This window comes from Gopherus flavomarginatus, chromosome 5, assembly GCF_025201925.1.
Source record: "Gopherus flavomarginatus isolate rGopFla2 chromosome 5, rGopFla2.mat.asm, whole genome shotgun sequence".
In the NCBI taxonomy this organism is placed as follows: domain Eukaryota; kingdom Metazoa; phylum Chordata; order Testudines; family Testudinidae; genus Gopherus; species Gopherus flavomarginatus.
Window position 1 is genome coordinate 86,662,599 of NC_066621.1, and position 21,503 is coordinate 86,684,101.

Genomic DNA, 21,503 nt, shown 5'->3' on the forward strand with positions numbered 1-21,503 from the left:
TCAGGGTATCAGCCTTCGGTCAGCTTCTAGGGCAGGTTAAAATCCTATTAAAAGCAGATCAACTGCCACTTTATAAAACGAGCTCTGCTTGGTCCCAATGTTTCCCCACTGCTGCAGTGCAGCTGGGAGCAGGACTGGCCTAGGGGAGCAGGGCACGAGAATTATGGGTCTTGGGGAATGAGGCTAGAAACGGAGAGTATCGCTCAAGCGTGGAAGCGTCTCTCTCGCAGGCCAAGGCCAGGAAACACTAGCTCCCTGTTACTTTAGCATGTGGCAGAGGCAGAGGGGATCCCTCCACACTAAAATCAACCCTGAGGCAGTGACTGCAGTGCAACTGCCTCAGGAGGGGATCTGGCCTGCTCTGTTCCTGAGCCTGGCCTGTAGACAGCCAGCTCCCTCCCTAGCCGCCTAGCACATAAGGAGTGCATCCAAGCAGCTCCCCTCAAAGGCTAGGGGAATGCTGCATGGCACAGTTCTGCCCTAGCGGCTTTGGCACATGAGAGCTCAGCACCTGGGCAGGTTCCTGTGATCCAGGCCTCGCACACCGGCTAACGTTTGGCCTCAGTGCACGGGCCCTTCCCTTCAGGCCACATTCTGACTTTGCTGGAAAAAATTCCACTCATCAGCTGGAATCAGGGGCTGGCCAGCAGACAAACAAGGGACCCAGGAGTGTTCCTGTGCTGCAGCCATAAGGAAGGGAAGTGTCAATTGTGGTGTTTGGCAGTGGGGAGTCAAGTGCCACCAGGGCACTTGTCCCTGGCATGATTCCAACAAGCTCACTGATCACAGAGCATTACAAAGGGGACCCCACATCCCCAGGCAGCGCATGCCCACTGAGGCCGTGTCTGGAGTGAAACCCTCCCACCAAGAGCCGGGGACAAAGTCAAGGGGACCATTAGAGCCAGATCTGAGTAGTCATGCCCACCACAGCCCTGTTAGTGAAGGTGAACAGAACCTGCAGTGTGTGCTAGCGCCCATTGGAGAGGCATAGCTCCCCGGGGTAGTAGTGTCAGCAAGGGGTGGGGCTAAGCCAACTCCCCTCACAGAGTCTCTGGCAGGGCCCAATGGCCCAGCCCCCGGAGAGTTAGTTTCTCCTTCACACACCTGCTGTGAGCCCAGGGCAGGATTGGTGTTAGCCCAGGAGCAGCTGGTGCTGTCCTCACCTGAAGCACAAGGCTTACCTGATCTGCTCTGGGTAGGGGCAGGGAGCCAGGACACTGCACTCAGCTCCTGAGAGGAGGGGCTGGCACAGGGAGCCTCCTGTCACACAACTCGAGCCAAGTCCTGCCCAGGTGATGCAGGCAGGAGGAATGAGCTGTGATCTTGGGGAGTTGCACAGAAGAGGGGCTGCTGGGGGGAGGAGAGGAGGGCAGAAAGAAACCTGTGAGGGGAAGGAAGGAGGGAATGGCCCCCAGTAGAGCAGCATGGCCAGGGATGAGCTGCACAGAATGGCCATGGGGACAAGACTCCACTCCCAGGAATTGGGAGACCAGCTCCCCTCCCCAACCTCTGGCAAATGGTTGCCTGCTCACTCACTCTCACAGCCCTCATTCAGCTCAGCAGCTCCAATGGACCCTCTGTGCTGCAGGCTCCTGGCCATGGCTTCAACAAGATAGGAAGAGGGAGAGGGAAGGTGGGCACAGTGTGCTAGTGTGGACGGGCCCCGGCTCAGGCCTCCACGTCCTGGAACACCTCCCCCTGGTAGTCCAGCAGGAACTTGGTAAAGGTGTTGATGGGGTTGATGGCCTTGAGGGTGATGGCTACATCTTTATCCCACAGCAGATTTGGGCCGAAAACCACGGCCAGGTTGGTGTTCGTCATCTTGTTTACGTCACTGTAAGTGGAGACCTGCGTGGGAGGGAGAGAGGACCCCTAATGACTCAGAGCAGCAACAACAGCATCAGCCCTCTGGCCTCCCTGGTGCCTCACAACGGCACGGTGGGGGCTCAGGCGCCTAGCCTAGAGAGGGAAATTGAGGCACATGAAGCAGTTCAGGGCCTCTGGGACGGAGAGGCAGGCTTGCAATGAAGACATTAGACTGGGCCTCAGGGGACCTGGGTTCAATTCCCAGCTCTATCACAGACTCCCTGTGGGACCCTGAGCAAGTCACCTGGTCTCTGTGTGTCTGTTTTCCACCAGTGAATGGGGATGACAGCCCTTCCTTTCTCACACTGTCTGTCTTATCTCCACCGCAGGGACGCCTCTCGCTGGGCCCTGAGCCTGGCTCTCCAGGAGGCGCTGCCATACAGATGATGACAAAGGTAGAGCAGGAGAAGGGTTCCAGCAGCCATGAGCCCAGGCCTATGCTCTAACCACCCTCTGCTGATGAGTGTTAGGTGCAAACTGAACAGCAACTTCCCAGCCCACACCAAAAATCAGCTAAATTAATGTGGACATGACCCTAAATTACCCCAACCCTCTCCTACCCTGGAAAAGCTGAAGGGGACAGATAGGCCTGGAAGGGATGGGGAAGGCAGGGAATAGAGTCCAGGGTTCCGCCCTGGCCCAGAGAAACTGTCAGGGAGGGATGGCATGAGTGATATACAGGGCCCAACATCTGCAGGGCTTTTGAGATGGCAAGTGACACCCTGCCACATTCTGCACCAGCTGGCATCTCATCCTCCAGGCCACACAGAGACACCTTGACCTGGGGGTTTTTGCCCCTTTTGCTGGGGATAGACTTGGTTCAGTAGAGCAGTTCCATAGTAGTTGGAAGCTCCCTGCAAGTCCAATAGGGCAGGATCTGGAGCTCATTTTCTATCCCGTTCTCACCGCACACCTGTTTCTTGGTCTTTACCTGCGCTAAAGGAAGTTTCACTCTAATCTCAGCTGCTGTCCTGCCCTCTGCCCCCCACCCCAACGGGAGGAACTACCTGATCCTGACGAGTTAGAGCCGGTTCCAACCCTTGGGGAAGGGGGACGGAGGGATAAAGAAGGGTGGTTTCCTGGCCCAAGCCGCGCTCCCTCTCAGCTGGGCAGCATGTGTGTTGGGAAGGGAGGGAATGGGCAGTAACGGAGCTGGGCCCAGGTGTAGTGAGCTAAGAGGAGACCCTCTCAGAGCCAAGTGCAGCAGCAAACCTCTGCCAGGTAGGCCATCAGGAAACGGAGCACTTGATAGTTTTCCTCGGGCAGGGTCTGGAGGGTTTTACGAACAACATCCACGCGATTCGACTCCTCCACATCTGAAAGAGAAACACACGGAGCATGTAAGTAGGTGAGCAAGACCCTAGCTCACACCAGCCAATGAAGGGGGGGAACCTCCAGCTTCCATCAGGCAATAGGGCAACCCTGACTCACATTGGGAGGCTCCTCTGATAGGAGCCCAGCTCACAATGCACAGGTACCCCAAGCAGGACTCTCTCTCCTCCCCATCCCATGCAGACTCCCTTGGCAATGGGGGCTCATCCATGCTGCCTGGATTACTTGGAAAGGCACCAGAGCCACAGCCTGGGATCAGGGGGCGTAACTGTGTGTCTGAGGTAGCCTGTAGGAGATCCCTGCCATCAGGGAGTTCAGACTTCAGTTGCCTGCGCCCTCTTGCCCCCAACTCACTCTGGAAGTTGACGACGTGGTTGTAGAGGCTAAAGGTGAGCAGGGGCTCTGGCAGCTCCCGCAGGAATGTCTTGAGGATCACGGCAGCGAGGTGAATGTCATTGTATTGCTGGAAATCCACCTGTATCCCTGAGGACCGAGAGCAGGCACAGGCTCAGAGCCCATCTATCAGAGCAGGAGCACACTGCATAAGGTAGAGGGGCAAGGGGAAGGACTCCCTCCAGACCAGCAGAGCAGAGCATGGTGTCAAAGCTCAGCTCTGGAGCAGAAGCTCCCTGGGGATGAGCATGGGGCCAGACTCACTTGAGATGCAGGTAACTTACTTGCCCAGAAGACAGAAGCAACATCTCTGCCAATTCCAGCCCAATGTCCCCAAGGCTCCTCACCCCAAACAGGGGTCTTTTCTGGTCTTGGTCTCACTCTACAGGGCAGCAATGGGAAGGTAGCATGCCCAGCCCCGGGAAACAGAAGCAGCTCCTCAGGGAGCAGGTTGGGAGCCTCCTCAGGGAGCCTCTCCTGAAACAGGGATGGGGGGTGCACGTTTTGCACTGCTCAAACACAATTCCTCTGGCAGATTACAGACAAAGTTCAGTCCCCCTTGGTCAGCAGGATGGAGAGAAGCGTTCAAACAGGCTTTCAGATCACAGTGGAATGAGTTGGTTGGATCCCAGCCTAGATCCAAAGAGGTACTTGTGCACACACTCCTGTGTAGTGCTAGATGGAGCTCATATTCCCCAGCACTGGGAGCAGCGCAAGAAGCTTGATGAGAGCAGAGCCCCAGAACAGGAACAGTGCAGAGGAGCAGAGGCTGAGCATCAGGACTGGTGAGGACCAGAGAACTCTAACTTGGAGGTGAGAGCTGGGGGAAGTGGAGGGTCACGGTGAAAGGTTCTCCCGAGGAGGGACACTTACCCATGTTGTATTTTTGTTGGACCTCTTTGACCATCTGTGTGGAAGCTGATCTCCGGAAAATCCCCTCTTTGGTCAGAGCTGGGGGGAGAGAGCAGAAGGAAAGGGAGAGCTCAGACCAGGCCTGTCACATACAGAGCTCTCCGACCCTTCCAAGCCAGCCTCAGCACACAGCAAGGCTGTCAAAGCACCAGCTTCTCCCATGTGCACAGGAAACCTCCACACACAGCTGTGGAGAGAGCACTGCCCATGCCCAGTGTGACGCTCTGTACCTCGGGGGAAACACTCAACACTCCCATGTTCATCTTTATAAAATGATGGTGTGGTATCCAGTGCAAAGTTTGTCATGTCAGGTGTCTTCGGAAGGCTCATGATGCACTGAGCACGGTTGTTATAGTGATGTTACAATAATTGTTATGGTAATGTTATAGGTTATATATATAGTTATGAGGCTGAAAATGTATCCTCATGACTTAAAGCAAGCCCAGGCAAAAACTCTCCAAGAGCAGAGAGGCAATTCACAGCTCATCAGGGCGTGGATGGGACAAACCCAGCCCAACCTCACTGGCCTAGGCAGCAACAAAGAATCTGTTAGACTCTCAAAGGAGTCATCCCCTTTCCTTCGGTGAGTTTGGGACTGCAATGAGGTAATGCTCACCTGACTCTGAAGGTGGGGGGCGAGCAGAGCCAAGAGGGAAGAAAGGACATGATAAAAGGGAGAGACGTTTGCCATGCTCGCTCTTTTCCACCTACATCTACAGACACCACACAAGCGACTGAAGCGCTGATCAAAGGGGAGAGTCTGGCCGAAGAGCAACCAGCCAGCCTGTGGTGAGAAGCATCTAAGTTTATAAGGGCACTGAAAGTGTTAACATCAGCTTAGAATGCGTTTTGCTTTTATTTCATTTGACCAAATCTGACTTATGTTTTGACTTAAAATCTATCTTTATAGTTAATAAATTTGTTTGTTTATTCTACCTGAAGCAGTGTGTTTGGTCTGAAGTGTGTCAGAGGCTCCCCTTGGGATAACATGCCTGATACATATCAATTTTTTTGTTAAATTGATGAACTCATATAAGCATGCAGCATCCAGCGGGCATAACTGGGCACTGCAAGATGGAGGTTCCTAGGGCTGTGTCTGGGACCGGAGATATTGGCTAGTCAGTCAGTTGCACAATCCAAGAAGCAGCTTACATGCCAGAGGCGTGAACAGCCCAGGAGTGGGGGTTCTCACAGCAGAGCAGGGTAAGGATGGCTCCCAGAGTCAAGGATTGGCGTGACCTAGCAGATCATCAGTCCAGATAACACCAGAGGTGAACGTCACACCCAGACACTGTGCAGGAAGGAGGGCATGGCAAAATTTCTCTTCTTGGCTCAACCACTCGTATTTAGGCTCCAAATTGTTCTACGGGCATTTTCCCTCTGTTTCATAAAGATCTGATTGGCATTAGGAAGGGGAGGAGACGGTACCTGCATGGTACTGGGTTGGGTTGAAGGTTTCATTTATGCACTCACCATGCTCCCGCAGATAGGCAATGGTTTCCCTGACCACTAGCGGGATGGGGGCCTGATCAGAGCTCTTCTCCCTTAGGCTGTGGGGAGAACAGAAGGTTAGAGGTTGCCAGTTACTTCTCCCCCACATGCAACTCATCACATCTGACATATGTACATAGCAAGGACCTCTGCAGGATCCCTCTCCCCACCCAATCCTGTCCCACTCTCTGCCCCTCAGCCTGCTCCCCCTCCCTCTCCCCAGCCCAGTCCAACCAGGGCAGCACCTCTCATGTTTTTGATACTACAATACAAGTATGTTATGCTGCCTCCTACTGCTGGTCTGTGTTGAGGAGCACTGACTGCATTACAGCCAGCATCAGGGGCCCAAGCTGGAGGCTTTGGTTGCTGGGAAGGGGCCAGGAAACAATTGAGGTGGCTCTGCAGGATGCAATTCCTTTTTCTTTCTCCGCTTTAGGCAGGGACAGAGGAGAGTTTAAATGTAGGAGAGGGAAATACAGGAATCCACCTAGACAGCAGCTAGCTGCTGTGTATTACTCTCCAACAATTGCCATTACATCTCGCAATGACAAATGCCGGCTGGTTCAGTTAAGTTGATCAGTAACACGATATCTAATATTGATATGGACATCACCATCGTTTGGCTTCAGAGACAAACCCCCACTGCAAAGAATGGGCCAAGTCACCTCTCTGAGAGAGATCGGTTCAGGAAGCCTGCAAGCTCAGCCAGCAGTCACTGCACTGGTTACACTGAACTCACGTTTGGAAGGCTTTCACTGCAGCCAGAAGGGCTATAAAATCACTTCCCAAACTGCCTCAGGGAGAACTGCCAGAGCACATGGAGCTGATTCCCCTTCATTTCCAGTGGCCAAATTGCATTAAAAGCTAAAAATACAGTAAAAAATACTTTCCTGATGTCACTTTCCCATGCCAGTAATTCTGAAGCTATCTCAAGGATGTGATGTGACCAGGAAAGGGTGGGGAAGCAGAGGCAAGGGTGAATGGGAGGGGATATGTCCCTGAGAATCCTTCTATTAAAACAGCATCGAAGCTATGGAAAAAGTTGAAGGTCAGATCCTCTGCCCTACTCCAGCAAAACAACACAGGCCTAATGCCATTTCAGCTGGCACCCTGAGGAATCCTCCAACTCCAGGAATCCTCATATGGCACAGAAGTGCCATCCTGGCTTGTACTCCAGCCCTTCCCACTCCTAGGTCCCACGCACACAGGCGTGTAGCTGGGGTGTTTTGGCACCCTAGTGAATCATCAGTTACTGAAACAACCCCTTGGGGGTTGTTAGCTGTCAGCATGTAGAGAAGCCTAGTTTACACCAAGAACCAGCCCAGAAATCAGGCAGGCCAGGATTCGAGGTGGACAGAGGGTAGCTCAAGATCTGGGCTAGAGAACTGAGTTTTTCTAAATGACAATTCAGATTCTGCAGTAATTTCAAGAAATGGGCAATTTCAAGGCCATTTCTGCAGCTGCATTATTGCATTATACACAGGGCCCTGGCATTAGCTGGCTCAGCAGCCAAAGCAATGCAACTCTGAGATACTCACTGCTGCAGAGAGACCCCAAACTGCTGGTTTGGCAGGGGTGGGCGTGGGGGGGTCGGCTTCTGAGGCACTTGAGAGGGTTTCTGCAGTGATTTCAGGTACTCGTCATATCTGCAGTAAGAGAGACAGATTGGTAGGGAACCAGCCCATCTCACACAGGGAGCACCCACCAGTGCCTGCCATCTCACACTCACCACCCACTCCACTGCCTTGTGGACGTAGCCAACCCAGCCCCTGCTGACCCACTGGGAACTGCCCCAAAGACAGATCTAGCCTAGTACTTGCTGACTCCAATGATGGGCAGCTCAGGAGTGCTGGGGCAGCAAGACCAAAGGGCTCAGCCTCCAGCAGAGCAGAGGGAGCACGGGGGGAGGGAGGAATATGTACAAACAGAAGAGCTTGCTGGGATGGACAGAGAAACGACAGGGCATAGGACCGTGCAGCTAGGAAGTCAGGGCAAGTTTGTTGGAAGACGAGCGGTGATGGGATGTGGGTGTATGTGTACGTGTAGAAGAGAGGTAAAGCCACAGGGATCCGAACAGGTTGGAGGTGCAGTTGAAGCACCTTTGGGAGGCCACAGCGGAGAGCTGAAGCGAGAAGGCCCCATGGAGCTATTGAGCAAAGTGGTTGCACAGGCAGTAGCAGACAGGGAGGGACAGCAGAGAGATGCCCAGGGGCAAAGTCACTTGCCTGAGAGGAGACCAAGAGGCAGAAGAGACAGAGGCAGCACAGGGGCCAAGTGGGCCTGAGCCAAGCACTGATGCTGGAGACAGGCAGAAAGGGGAGCTAGGAAGAGCCCCCTCTCTGAGGCATCTTGGCAAGGCTACCTCAGAAGAACCATCACTTGGGAGCAAAACAAGGCCCCTCCCCATTGCTTCCTTCCCCCTTGCCACTGTCTCCCCACCCCGCATCTTCCCTCCTCTCACGGAGCTGTGGATAAGGGGTAGGCAGGCCGCATGCTCTCACTTTAGCACCTGGCTTGGGATCCCCAGCTGCTCCAGCTTCACATGCTCCTCCAGCTCACCCAGGAAGTTTGCATAAAAAATCTTCCGTCCAAACTTGAAACTGCAAAACAGGACAAGCAACTCCATGAGGGACCCGGAGTGACTAACATCAGCAGAGCTGGGGGAAGCCCAGGGCAAGACCAGCACGAGTGAGCAGGCCTTAGCAGAGCTGTCTGGGGGACCAAGAGCTGGAATATCATGGGGCCTGAGGGGCAGAATTGAGGGGCCTTGGCAGTGCTGGAGGCAGGACAGATTCAGCAGTAGGGGTACCACGCAACACAGCTCTCTCTCAACCCACATATTCAGTGAGGCAATGCTAAGGTTCCTCCACAGCCTGGCTCAAAGCCTGGCAAAGATGGGCTCTGTACAGCACAGCACTGCCCCTCCCTGGGCTCTGCAGCAGGCCGGAGACGGCTCCTTTTCTCAGCTGTGGCCCATGGAGCTGAGGTTTCACTGGTGACACACTGAACATAGTGCCCCTCTGGGTTTCATTCTCCTCCTCGCCTTTTGTCCTGGTGCTAACGCCTGGGACTTGTGGCCTTTGCAGGGGCTGAGTTCCTCAGGCCCCAGCAGAGGGGCTCTTGTTATGTCTGGATCTTTCAGGAATAATGGGAGGCATATCCCCTGAGAAGTTAATGCAGGAGTCACCAGCACAGGCACAGGAGGAGCTAGGAGCCTGTGCTCCCCTCCTGGCCTGCTAAGGAATGCTGCACATCCCACTGCACCCAGGCAGCTTGAGCCAGCCTCCGCTGACCCCTACCTGATCAGAGGCTTGAAGAGAATCAGCAGAGTCTTGATGAACATTGTTGGGTGCACGATGTACAGCGCTTTGATGTTCTTCTTGTACCTGCCAAAGGAAGCCGAGTGAGGGAGAGCTCTGCCTGGGCTGGGGAGCTGGGCAGCTCCATGAGCTGAAGACCGCAAATGGCTCCCTGGTGCTCTAAGTCCCTCTCTTCACACCCTCAGCACACTGTGCCCCTTTTTGGGGCCCCCTGTGTTAACCCCATTCCCCTCGTTTCCCAGCCCTCAGCCACCCAACAACCTCAACCCCTGCTCTTTGCCACCCCACGACTCCACTAATGAGGCACTGCCCCATGAGGGGACAAGCTGTCACATGGCCTGGACACTTGCACTGACTCTTGCCTTTACTAGCCCCCTGCTAACCCGGAGAACTTCCCGCAAGAGCGGTTTGTACCCCTCACTCTGTCTGTCTATAGAACTTTCTATCTTCATAGCATTTGACAAACATCAGTTCATCCCCACCACCTCCCAGCAGGTAGAGATGTGGGAGGGATCATGATCCCCAAGTTACAGATGGGGAAAGGACTTGCCTAGGACATGTTTAGCTCCAAAGAGGATCACACAGAGAGTCAGACTGTAGTACAGAACTCAGGAGTCCTGTCCCATTGGCTACACCTACTCACTTGCGGTCAAATTCCCGGTAGGCATCCCGCAGCCAGCTCAGGGACGGCTTGTTCTCACTGGTGAGGCCATGGTGCAGATACACCAATGTGTAGTCACTCTCCACATACTGGTCCAGCGTGAACTTAAGATACCTGGGAAGACACAGGAACTTCTGAGCTCGCAGCATGCATTGGCATGTATATAAGCTTGCTCTCTACTGGCCACAGTTGGCATAAGGAAAATTCTGCTGCACTGCAGAAACGGAGGCACTTGTGCCCTGGGAGAGGAGCATACAGGAGGGCAATTTCTGGCTGGGGATTGGCTGGATGTGTGGGGTGCAGTCCGCACCTAATTGGAGATTGTAACAGAGTGCACATATCCAGCCAAAGCAGCTGCTGCCTGTAGATCTGTCCCCTAGGACTCAAAGCTCAGGGACTGTCTCAGATCCAGGCTGTCACAGGAGCAGTGCGCCCCCAAAGCAGTACTCACTGCAGCAGTTTCACATGGTCAAGTTGATGGCTGGGCGGCATCCGGCAGGCACTGAACAAAATGACTTTCCGTCCATACTTGTCATCACCTGGGAATGAAATGCCAGAGATCACAGGGAGATTCAGGGACAACACTGGGCTCCCAGCAGCACATGTGCAATGGAGCAGGAGTCCGTGTCCCTCCAGCACAAGGCAGAAGCCTGGGATTTCACAGCAACCAACACAGCTTGCCTTAGCAAAGCCCACCTGGTCCATAGGTGGGGGAAGGCACTGATCTGAGAGCACCCAGGGCCCTAAGAGCAAGTAATGTGAAAGACGTCTGGAGCCAGTGTGGCGTATATGCCACATAGTCAGCAGGAAAGGGCAGGATGTGGCACTCAGATGTCCTGAGGCATGCAGGAACCCTTCCCCACACAGTGGCCCCAGACAGAAACAGAGACTGCCCAAAGTTGGGCACCTGCAGCACTGTGGCTGTATGCATTGCTACAGAGATGTGAGTACTCCTGGTGGAGGGGAGACCTTCCCCTCGCAAACACAGAGGCTTCAGAGCATGGGCTCAGGCTATGTGCTTCTCTCCTGGCATATTTGCTCTTGCTTCAACTGAAGTTTTCTCCTGCATGCACACTGAAATCAGACCACACCCTAAGGAAGAGGGTAAAGCTGCATTAAGGATAGGCTGGCTCTGGGCATGATGGAGCAGAGCAGAGCCAGGGGATGAGGGGCAGGCTGCACCAGGTGGTCTTACCCCACTCCTCCCCAGAGCCTATCCTAGAGAAGTAGGAATTCGTACCATGAGCCTCTCAAGTGTTTTGCAGAACAATCTTGTTTACTGGCTTTATCACCTGATGCAGCCTAAGGGTATGTCTACACAACAAAGAAAAACCCATGGCTGGCCCATAACCCTCTCATCTTGCAGAATCCTAGAGCCTGGGCTCCAGCCCAAGCCCAGATGTCTCCACAGCAACGAAACAGTCCCAGCCCGACTTGGTTGGCATGGGTCAGCTATGGGTGTCTAGCTGCTGAGTAGACATACCCTAAAACTCTTCTGGAGAGATCACCTGGCACATCCAGTGTGATCCTACCAAACTTAGCATGGGGACAACCCTACCCAACTCAAAGCCCAGCAAAGAACAGCTCTCATCACACCAGAAGAACTCCACCCTAGGGAAATGCTCCCTGATCCTCTCCTGTGGTTTCACAGATCATGGGCCAAATTCTCACCGGACACAATTCTTATGACCTCAGTGGACTTCTGCAACAGAGAATGTGGCCCCATGAATGAAGCTCTAGTAGGGAGATGAGGAGAGAGTTTGAGTGAGGGGATAGAGGGAACTGCACTCTATATGATCTTGAGCTTTTCTCCTTTGTACTGATTCACTAAGCACATGGGTACACAGAGCCTCAGTGCAGCACGCACACATATATCACCTGCAGGAAGGAGCCCTCCTCATCCACTTCCATCAGAGTAGTTTATTTTCAAATCCCAAGAAGGGGTGGGAAAAGCTTCCCTAAAGGACAATGAACACCAAACCTTGTCCTGAGAGCCTCAGTTTCCTGGTGAGCCAATGCAGCATGTCCCTGCCCAGTGAAAGAAGGGAGAATACACACTGTTCTAAGTAGCACCAACAATGTCACAAAGGCTGCCGCATAGAGAAGAAGTAGAAACTTTTCCCCATTTCAAACTATAGAGTTGCCCGGTATCATTCACAACCACTGAGTCCCCTCATTTCTCCGGTTCAGCATTTAAACTCACCTCCCAACGGGCATGCAGCCAGCCACTTCTCTTCACAACCCTGCACTGGGATCTTGGACCCCAACTGCCTCTTTATTACAATCAACGCCCAGCAACTGAGATCTTCAGTCAAAACAGAGCAAAGCAGGTTATCATGTCTAACAAACAAGGGGCAATTCCAAAGTTTGCAGAAATAATGCCTGCCTGCACTGAAGCAAGTGCTTGTTGATGTCAAGAGCAGCCACAGGTCCGCATGTGTGTGAGTTGTGGCCACAACACCCAAGAAAGCATTACCTCTCAGGGGCCAGCAGTCCTCAACCCCATCCACGCAGTCCTGGCGGGGAGATCGGATTTCCTCTGCAGTCTCTCGCTCTCATTTTTCCTTTTCACTGATATTTTATTGTAACTCACCAGACAATACAAAAGAATGTGGAGTTCACCCACATAAACAACCCAGTCCCTGTACAAAAGTTAGGGAGACAACTAAGGCACTAGGGGACAGTTCTGGGTACAGGTCAGGTGGGGGTGATCAACCACCACATGAACACAACAGTGACATGCTGGGGTAGAAGGCACTGAGAAAGGACATGGTACCCAGCAGATACACAAGACCTGGAGAGGGTGATGCAGAGACCATTGGGAACAACTGTACACAGCCACAGCCAGGCCACAACACCAACATCAAACAGATTATCCCATGGGTGCCCAAACTCTGTCTAACCAAGAAGCTTCTTGACAGCTTGCCATACACCCACTGTGTATAAATGGGTACATTGCAACTGCCTTCATATTGAAAATGGAAGTATAGCCTGCAAAGTCATGGGCTGGTGGATAAGGCACTATTACAGCTTCCCAGTGTGGACTGGTCGGTCAGCCTCTATGTGCCTCAGTTCCTCATCTGTACAATGGGGATACTTTCTGACTTCACAGGGTGTTGGCAGTATAAATCTGTTTATGTTTGTGATGCTCTTAGGCATTGTGATGATGGGGGCCCAGATAAAAATATAGAGACACTCCACATCCCAGTACGCAGTGTGGAAAGGGGCCATATGTTGGGAACCGCATTCTCTCCAGGCCACCCCTCCATTAATAGCCGCATGGTCCACATTTAACTGCCTTTCAGGCAAGGCCAGTTTGAGCAACAGGAGTCAGGAGTGGAGCCCAAGCATGGCCAAGTTCATGCCTTTGTTGTGAATGCTCTGCACTGATGTAATATCCACAGCAGAGTTCTGCACCGAGATCCTCGAGAAACTGATTTCTGAGCCTGGCAAATCACTAGACATGGACTAGCTGAAGTACATAGCCCTTAAGGGCAAATCAAACTACAGTACCTAAACACCTGCCACTGGAGCAACATGACAGATAATGCTTAGGGCCCAGAAGGCAGTGCCTGTAACTGCGATCAGTACAGAGTCCTGGTGAAAATGCCTGGTGCTGTCAGTTCTGTTGCCTGTGTTATACAGGAGGTCACACGAGATAATCACAATGGTCCCTTTCGGCCTTAGAATCTATGGATCCAGGACCAAGGTACAGTCCTTGGACCAGCCTTAGAGAGGAAGACAAATTCTCTTAGATACTTGCCAGAAGAAAGTAAACAGAAAGGAGCATCTAATCCCTCAGAGAGCTCCAGAAACATGGCTAGATTTGCCTTCCAAAATCAGGATAGTACATTGTGTAAGGGAATTAGGGAAGGCAGTTGGAGAACTATACTGAGACCAACATACCACCAGTGCCAAGGCTTCTCCTTAGCTTCCCTATACTGAGCTCAGTCAGCTAACTTATAAATCACCTGAAACAAACTGCTTTCAAATCCCATTTCCATCTCAGAACAGACTGGTCTTTCCAGCCAAGGCAAAGCCAGCTCCCAAGCATTCAGGGGGCTTTGAATCATCAATTTATTCCAATTTATCAATGAGCAACTGCAGCCAATTCGACAAGCTTTTGTCTAGCTGAGGAAACTGCCTCCAGGTGGCCTCTGCCTTGGAGAGAGCAGATCATATCTGATCTCAGACAGATGTTCCATTCCTTGTACCGTTTGATTCTGAAAATGCAAGGTTAATCTTATTTCTAAGTCTCTACATTTTAGCCACTTATTTGCAGTGCAAACAGCTATTGCTTCCACTAGGCACAACCACGGACCTTGAACTAATGACGCCACTGTTCGTTTGTTCCCCTCCTCTCCCAAATGGGGTATGTTCAGCAATGACTCAATTAGCAAACAACCAGCAATAAGTGATTATACGGCACCCAGAGTCCAAAGCACACAACAAACATCACACGTAGATGTCCAGACACACAAAGAATCACTTCATCCAACACTGAAGTGCAGCTACCTTTGGAGTGCAACAATGCACAATGGTATGCAAAGAATAGTACTATATTCATTTTGTAGATTCCAAGGCCAGAAGGGGCCACTGTGATCATCGTGACCTCCTGTATTACTCAAGCCATAGAATTTCCCCAAAATAATTTTCAGAGCAGACTTTTAGAAAGACATCTAATCTTGATTTCAAAATTGCCAGTGATGAAGAAGCCCCACGACCCTTGGTAACCTGTTCCACTGGTTAATTACCCTCACTGTTAAAATTTTATACATTATTTCCAGTCTGAATTTGTCTAGCTTCAGCTTCCAGCCACTGTATTGTGTTATACCTTCTCTGCTATTTGAAAAGCCCACCATTAAATATTTGTTCCCCAGGTAGGTACTTACAGACTAATCAAATCACCCCTTAATGTTTTCTTTTTGAAGCGAAGTAGACTGAATTTCTTGAGTCTGTCACTGTAAGGTGGGTTTTCTAATCCCTTAATCATTCTCGTGGCTCTTCTCTGAGCCCTCTCTAATTTTTCAACACACTTGAGGAATGAAACTAGTGTGAATTTAGGGAGACTCAAACATAACTACTCGAACTAGAATTAGAGCAGGACCCAAGGTAAACACCCTGAAAAGTACATGATGTTTTTAAGGACCAAGTGATCAGCACCTCAGTTTTCTCCCTCATCCATAGGGTAGCACCTCCAGCAGCACAATACACTTCCAAATACCAAACTGGGGCATTGGGGAAACAAGAATTATGACACCTTCTAAACTGTCAACACAATACCTTGCTTTTTCTAGAGAGCTGCCATTCAAATATTTGAGATCACAGCCTGAGATGTGCTGGCTATGTCAGAAGCACAAGGTGTATCAGAGCTATAATATAGTCCTAATAAGACCACTCTGCATTAAATGGAACCATAAATCCATTAAGGGAACTATTTGCTTAACTGTCTGCAAAACTCCATAAACATTTCCAGGCGTGTTTCACCTGGGGAAATACTGCCCAGACTACTTGAGATCTATGCCCTGATTTGAATCTGTTGCATGATTAGGACAGTTAACTAGAACCAGTTCAGGAACCCTGATTATTCTTAATCTCTGTATGAACAATCAGCTGGGTATCCAATTTCTATGCAAATCTCAAGTGGGAAATATCCTAGTACTTAAATATCATCAGAATGCAGTTAGACAGGGTCTACCACCAAAGAGCCAATGTTACAAAATACTCCAAAGATATAATATTCAGGAACAAGTATATGAAGTAACAAAGCTCAAAGATCTGGCCCTCAGCCACACTTGAGGTTCACAGAGACTACAGGTCCAGAACGCAAGACTGCCTGATCAACCTGGAGCACTGCATGCTTGTACCTTTATTGGAGAAGAAGCCAGCAACAAACTACACTATTTAATGTAATTTCAGGCTCAGGGCAAGTTGGTGACACAGCTGGGCAGGGGTCAGATATCACTGACATATTTTAGTTTCACTTCATGCCGAAGCAGACCGAGCATTTCATGCAGACAAGAAGCAAATCCTACAATTTTCAGGCACAGTTACTAGGTGTCCTAGCACGCAGTCTCTCTTTATCTAGGTATTTCTTCCAGACCCATCACCACGGTACCTGAGCACTACCAGAATTATAAAGCCATATGAAGAGCCCAGAGCCTGTATCCTTAATGGGTTTTGGGGAGAACTGAGAGAGGGTATCTGTGGAAGCTAGGGAGATGGAGTTGAAGTTGGCAAGATGCAGTTTTTCAAGATTACATTAGGAACCAGCTGACTCCAGGATTAAGGACAAATATATCATATCCATGTAATGCTTTCTTTGTACTTAAACTATTAAACTATTGCAGAGGGAGAGGGTAAAAAATGTAAAATGGAAGGAATATGCCGAGGGCATGGCAGACTGGTGAACAGGAAGAGATAAGGCAGTGGGGAACACCCACATGGAAAGAATTGCACTAAGGCAGCTGTGAAAAAACAAACCCGAAAAACTCTTTGTAAGCTCAAAAGCTTATCTCTCTCACCAACAGAGGGTGGTCCAATAAAAGATATTACCTCATCCATCTTGTCTCTGTGAAAAACAGTGGCATTTATCAGCAATTCCAGGGCCTGAGCGAAGGGCTCAGCCAGCGGAAAGTTCAAAGATAATGGAAAAAATTCCTAGCACCAGAACAGAGCTCAACTGCACTGATAAATCCATTGGCATTATAACAGTCAAGCTCCTGACATTTGGGGATGGACTTCAGAGAATGTTAACAAGTGTGATCACCTTCCTCAGCAAGCACACTGAGCCACCTAGCACAGCATCAGGCTAGCATGGAGGATACACCACCGTAACATGATGTCCCACCAGCAGCTGGCGGAAGAAAAGTTGCCCCTCAAGGATTTCATGGAAGAGTGGCCAATCGGAGTGCCAGCTGCACAGCAAGTCTATTTCCTGATTAGAACAGTGGATGAGAGGGAGGGAAGCAGTCTCAGCGCGGATGCCTGAAGCATACGCCACAATAGAATGAAGATGGATCCAAGCTTACCTGGCCCAAAGAAATCACCATCACCCAAGAGGAGGAACAGAACTCACACCAACACCTGAGAACCCAAGGGTGCCCAACATGAAGTCTGCAGGCTAAACTCAGCTCAGGGAGTTCTGCCATGTCTAACATGGAGGTGCAGTGCACAGAGATGACAGTACCAGCTGGAGCTGGATGCACCTCCACATTAAAGAGGAGGAGGGTGGCTGCAATTTACCTGGTTTAGTGCACATTACATGCAGCCTTCACACTTCTGGCAAGTTGCCAACACAGTCCTAGGCTGGGCAAAGTTTGGGTTCCCCTGAAATAACCCAGCTACAGGCCACAATCATGCTAAAGGAATACCATGATCCAGAGCATCAAATGCCACTTACATGAGAACCAGTCACTCTACCTACCTGACTGGGCCTCATCAAGTGCACCCTGCCCTGGAGAACAGAAACAAAGTTACAACAAGCCATGTCTGAAGCCCCTTTACAGGAACAATCTTAAGAACTGAATTCCAGAGTCTGTACAGGCAATCACACACACACACACACTCTCTCAGCAGCTCTGCCGCAGAGATCAGGGGTCTCTCTCTTTCCCTTCCCCTATGTTCTTATGAAAAGCAATATCATCTAGTGGTTCAAGGAGAGGACTGGGAGTCAGAACTCCTGGGTCTTACTCCTGCGCCTTTCCCTGGCTCTTTCACTGACTCAGCGTGTAACCTTAGTCAAGTCACTTCCCTGCTATGTACTTCGCTTTCCCCATACGTAAAACTGAGATAACAACACTCCCCTACACACTAGGGTGAAGTGAATCTTGTTCAAAGCGTTAGAAACCTCTGACGGAGAGGGGTTTAGAGATGGATGGAGGATGTGCCTTACAATATGGATCGATATAATTAGTAGAGTGAGCTTACTTTGCAATAAGTCAGATCTCACTTATAAAGCAGCGGATGGAGACTATTATATTCCAGGTGCTTCCATGATATTTGGGGAACTCTTAATATTATTGCCTACCAATATGTGAAAAAGAGCAGCTCCTAGATGGGGATCTGTACGTCTGAAAGATCCCATGCCACTCCCGCACATTTCCAGCTCTCTTGTTCAGCAGGCAGGCTCCAACATGGATACTAAGCCAGCTTTAGGAGGCTGGCAAGAACACAGCTACACTTAGAAGCCATCCCATCCTCTCAGCCTCACATGCCACACACAGGAGCCGGGCCTTCCTGGGCACGTCACAAATATCAATTCTGCAGAGCAGGGCTGGTTCCAGCTTTTTTGCCGCCCAAGTGGCAAAGCAAAAAAAGAAGAAAAAAAAAGATAAAGCCAATCGGCAGCACTTCGGCGGCAGCTCAGTCGTGCCACTTCATTCTTTGCGGCAATTCGACGGCAAGTCCTTCGCTCCTTCTCTTCCTCTTCGGTGGCACTTCTGCGGCAGCTCAAAGAGGAAGAGAGGGACGAGGGACCTGCAGCCGAACTGCCACCAAACACCCAGACATGCCTCCCTTTTCCATTTGCCACCCCAAGCACCTGCTTTCTTCGCTGGTGCCTGGAGCCGGCCCTGCTGCAGAGGCAGCTCATCACTTTGCACCATGTCAATGTCCCAAAGGAATGTCAAAGCCAGCAAATAAATACAACTGAGTGCAGAGAGGAAGGGATTCCTGTCCAAATAACAGCAATGAAAACACACTGCACTAAAGGGGAAAGGACCAGTGTTATCACTGAGGGAAGGCAGCGCAGGGGCCCTGCAGAGCACGCCTGTCACCGGCACAACCCATTGCGACACACAGCTCCAGTGCAAGCTCTGCAGACAGTCACTGCCTTTGCTCTAGTATCCCCTTGAAATGGCAGTTATAAGAACTCAGAGATGTGTTCAAAAGTCAGAGAGAGTCAATGTCGGCTCCTGGATCAATCATCAAAGTACAACACAGTAAGATGCAGCAACATGCAGTGCTCTGCCTTTTGCCATGCCTGCAGGAGGACTGGAATTCCTCTCCCTTTGCAGAGAGGGAAGCTCTCCACTGCTACAGGAGGCTGTGCTATACACCAACAATAGGACTGTTTTGTCAGGGCAGCCCAATAAGCTATCAAGGTTTGAAATCTACTGCTTCTCACTCATAAGAACAGAAACAAGCCTCCAGTTTCAGGGATTGGGCAGAGGCTACAGATTATTCACAGGAGATCACATACAGGGTTCTAATTTCCCTGTGCCAGGTGGGGGGAAGTCAATTATTTGGGGGAAAGCAGAGATTACAATGCATCTCGCAGCTGCAGGTTTGAGAGACAGGCACTAAAGGAGTAAAGGCAGTTCCTTTGTCTCCTTCACCATTACCTGGGCTCTGGAATGTGGTTCCACCGGGCAGGAGGATAAGTGGGAATTCACTGCCTTATAGCAGCTCTAAGATTCTCTGCTTTCCCCAAATTCCAGTGGGATTTGCATTCTCTGGATCCCACTCTCACCTCCTTGATGGACCCTAACCATTAGCCACGTTTGCTGTGATTCATTCTTGTCTGTGATTTGGGGTCAGGATTACTTGCCACAGTTTGGCTTTGCCCCCAAGGTGTCAGAAATGGCTATTAAATCTTTTAGACGTTACTAACAAAATACAGATCTCTGGAGAGGAAGTCCAGGGGGTGAGCCTGAGTCTGGAGTGGTTCCAAAAAAGCCCTCAGAGCATGGGCTAGCAGGCTTTTCTCCAAATGTTGCATGTTGTGGTTTCTCCCAGATCTCACATTGCAGAAGTGGTTGCTGAGGTGCTGAACAGCCTTTGCACGAGTTTCTGCAAAAGTGGTTAAGGAGTTTAACTGCTACAGAGCAGGAATTCCACTGCCAAGAAGCGGAGGAACCCACAAACAAGAAATGCACACAGGATGCACCAGAGATCTCTACCCTTGGCCAAGTCGAAAATTTTGTCAACAAGTTTGACAAAGAAAATTTGAAGAATTTTTTTTCACAAAATATGTCTGTTTTCCATGGAAAATATCAATGTTTCATCAAAAAAAATTAAAACACTCAGAAAACAAAATAATTTAGCCAAAATCTAAAATATTCTCATTCAAAAGGATGCCACAGTGCCTCATGGGAGTCATAGTTAGATGCCTTATGCCTCTATTCTTCTCTATGCACTAGGCTCTCTAGCAGAACTACAGCACCCATGATGCACCACAGCCAGGGACTCCTCAAACACACCCTCTTGCTTTATCAAGGAAGGTGAAATGGTGCATCATAAGAGAAGACATATTCCTTACAGAGAGCCTGACTCACAGAGGAGAATGGGAGCATACTGTCCCTCAAGTACAACTCTCATGGAGCAACTTGGAATCACTGTGGATTGAAATATTTCATATTTCACTGAAAAGCCAAAATTTCCAGGGGGAGCAGCGGAGAACAACCATCAAAAGACTATTTTCCGACCAGTTCTACTCCACACTTCTTAGAGTTCAAATCCTTCCTCTTAGGGCCCAGATAGCTTGCGAGTCCAGAGGATAACCTGGATCACAAATTAGTACCAGCAAGATAATGATTGTCCCAATACTTGAGTAGCCATAATTGTTTTTGTAATATTAAGATGTGTTGTACAAACACTGTTCATCCTTCCATCAAGAAGCTGCGCTAATCTCACCTGACAACCCTGGATGCACTAAACTCAGCCTGAGAATGAGAACTAGCCTTCTGCTTCTATTTCCTTGAAATGTCTCAGAACAGTGGCCCAGAATGCACTTCAGGAAGAGATGGCAGAATTAGCCACATGCCCTCTGCCCTGAAGGGCAGAACAGGGCATGGGTGGCTGAGCAAAGCCAAGGGAAGAATCTATTGAAGCAGCAGGACGGGCAAAACCTCTATCTCTGCAGCCATTTGGTAATGATTACAAGAGAAATGAGGCAGGGACTGGCCATGGTGAGCTGTCACTGCATGGAGAAGACTTAAGTGCAGATCAGCAGCCTGTCTGGTGAGCCAAAAGCAGCTCAGTGTTAGTTCTCCAGGTCTGGGTGGCCAAAGGCTATTTTCTAATCAGTTTCTTCCCAGTCTGTAAGAAACTCCCTTAGTGCTTCTTTCCAGCAAAGACACCGTGCGCTTTTCACCATTAATAGGGGCCCTGCTCCCACAGCACCAGTTCAGACCCTGCTGGATTAACCAGACCCCCTGCAGTCCTGGGAATGTGACCCTGTGATTCCAAGGTCTGGGCTGTGGTTTGACATTTTGAATATTGTTTCAGTTAGTTTATTAATAATTGACTAAGAGGCTGAATAAACAGACTTGTCATGGAGCCCAGAGTGTGACTCAGGCAGCCCCTTTGAGCAGCAGGGCCTGCTGCCAGGAGCTGAACACGTCCGGGAGCCTCTGGACTACATCTCCATTAACTTGCTAATTGGAGCTGTCCTGCCAACTCCCCACTGCCGGGGTGGGCTGTCATCAGTTCTGAAAAAACTGGTTGCTGGTGAAGGGTCCCAGACTAACATCTCTGGTGATCTATAGCAAGGGTGGGCAAACTATGGCCTGCAGGCTGCATCTGGC

The 21,503-nt window shown here is 50.4% G+C and overlaps 1 protein-coding gene across 4 annotated transcripts in view; it reads right to left on the reverse strand.

The window, feature by feature from the left end:
• Positions 1-613: 613 nt before the first annotated feature.
• The window catches only part of ARHGAP1 (Rho GTPase activating protein 1), a 32,086-nt gene continuing 11,196 nt past the window's right edge, over positions 614-21,503 (reverse strand). For 3 of the 4 annotated variants that reach the window (XM_050955422.1, XM_050955419.1, XM_050955420.1), the window contains exons 4-13: positions 10,427-10,514; positions 9,958-10,089; positions 9,294-9,380; positions 8,496-8,594; positions 7,533-7,640; positions 5,977-6,053; positions 4,465-4,542; positions 3,553-3,681; positions 3,079-3,182; positions 614-1,848 (exon numbers count right to left, since the gene is read on the reverse strand). In XM_050955422.1, the coding sequence (XP_050811379.1) occupies positions 1,669-1,848; positions 3,079-3,182; positions 3,553-3,681; positions 4,465-4,542; positions 5,977-6,053; positions 7,533-7,640; positions 8,496-8,594; positions 9,294-9,380; positions 9,958-10,089; positions 10,427-10,514 (1,082 nt within the window). In that variant the 3' untranslated portion in view covers positions 614-1,668. The remainder of the gene's footprint in view (positions 1,849-3,078; positions 3,183-3,552; positions 3,682-4,464; positions 4,543-5,976; positions 6,054-7,532; positions 7,641-8,495; positions 8,595-9,293; positions 9,381-9,957; positions 10,090-10,426; positions 10,515-21,503) is intronic. The other variant, XM_050955423.1, reaches the window with a different exon arrangement.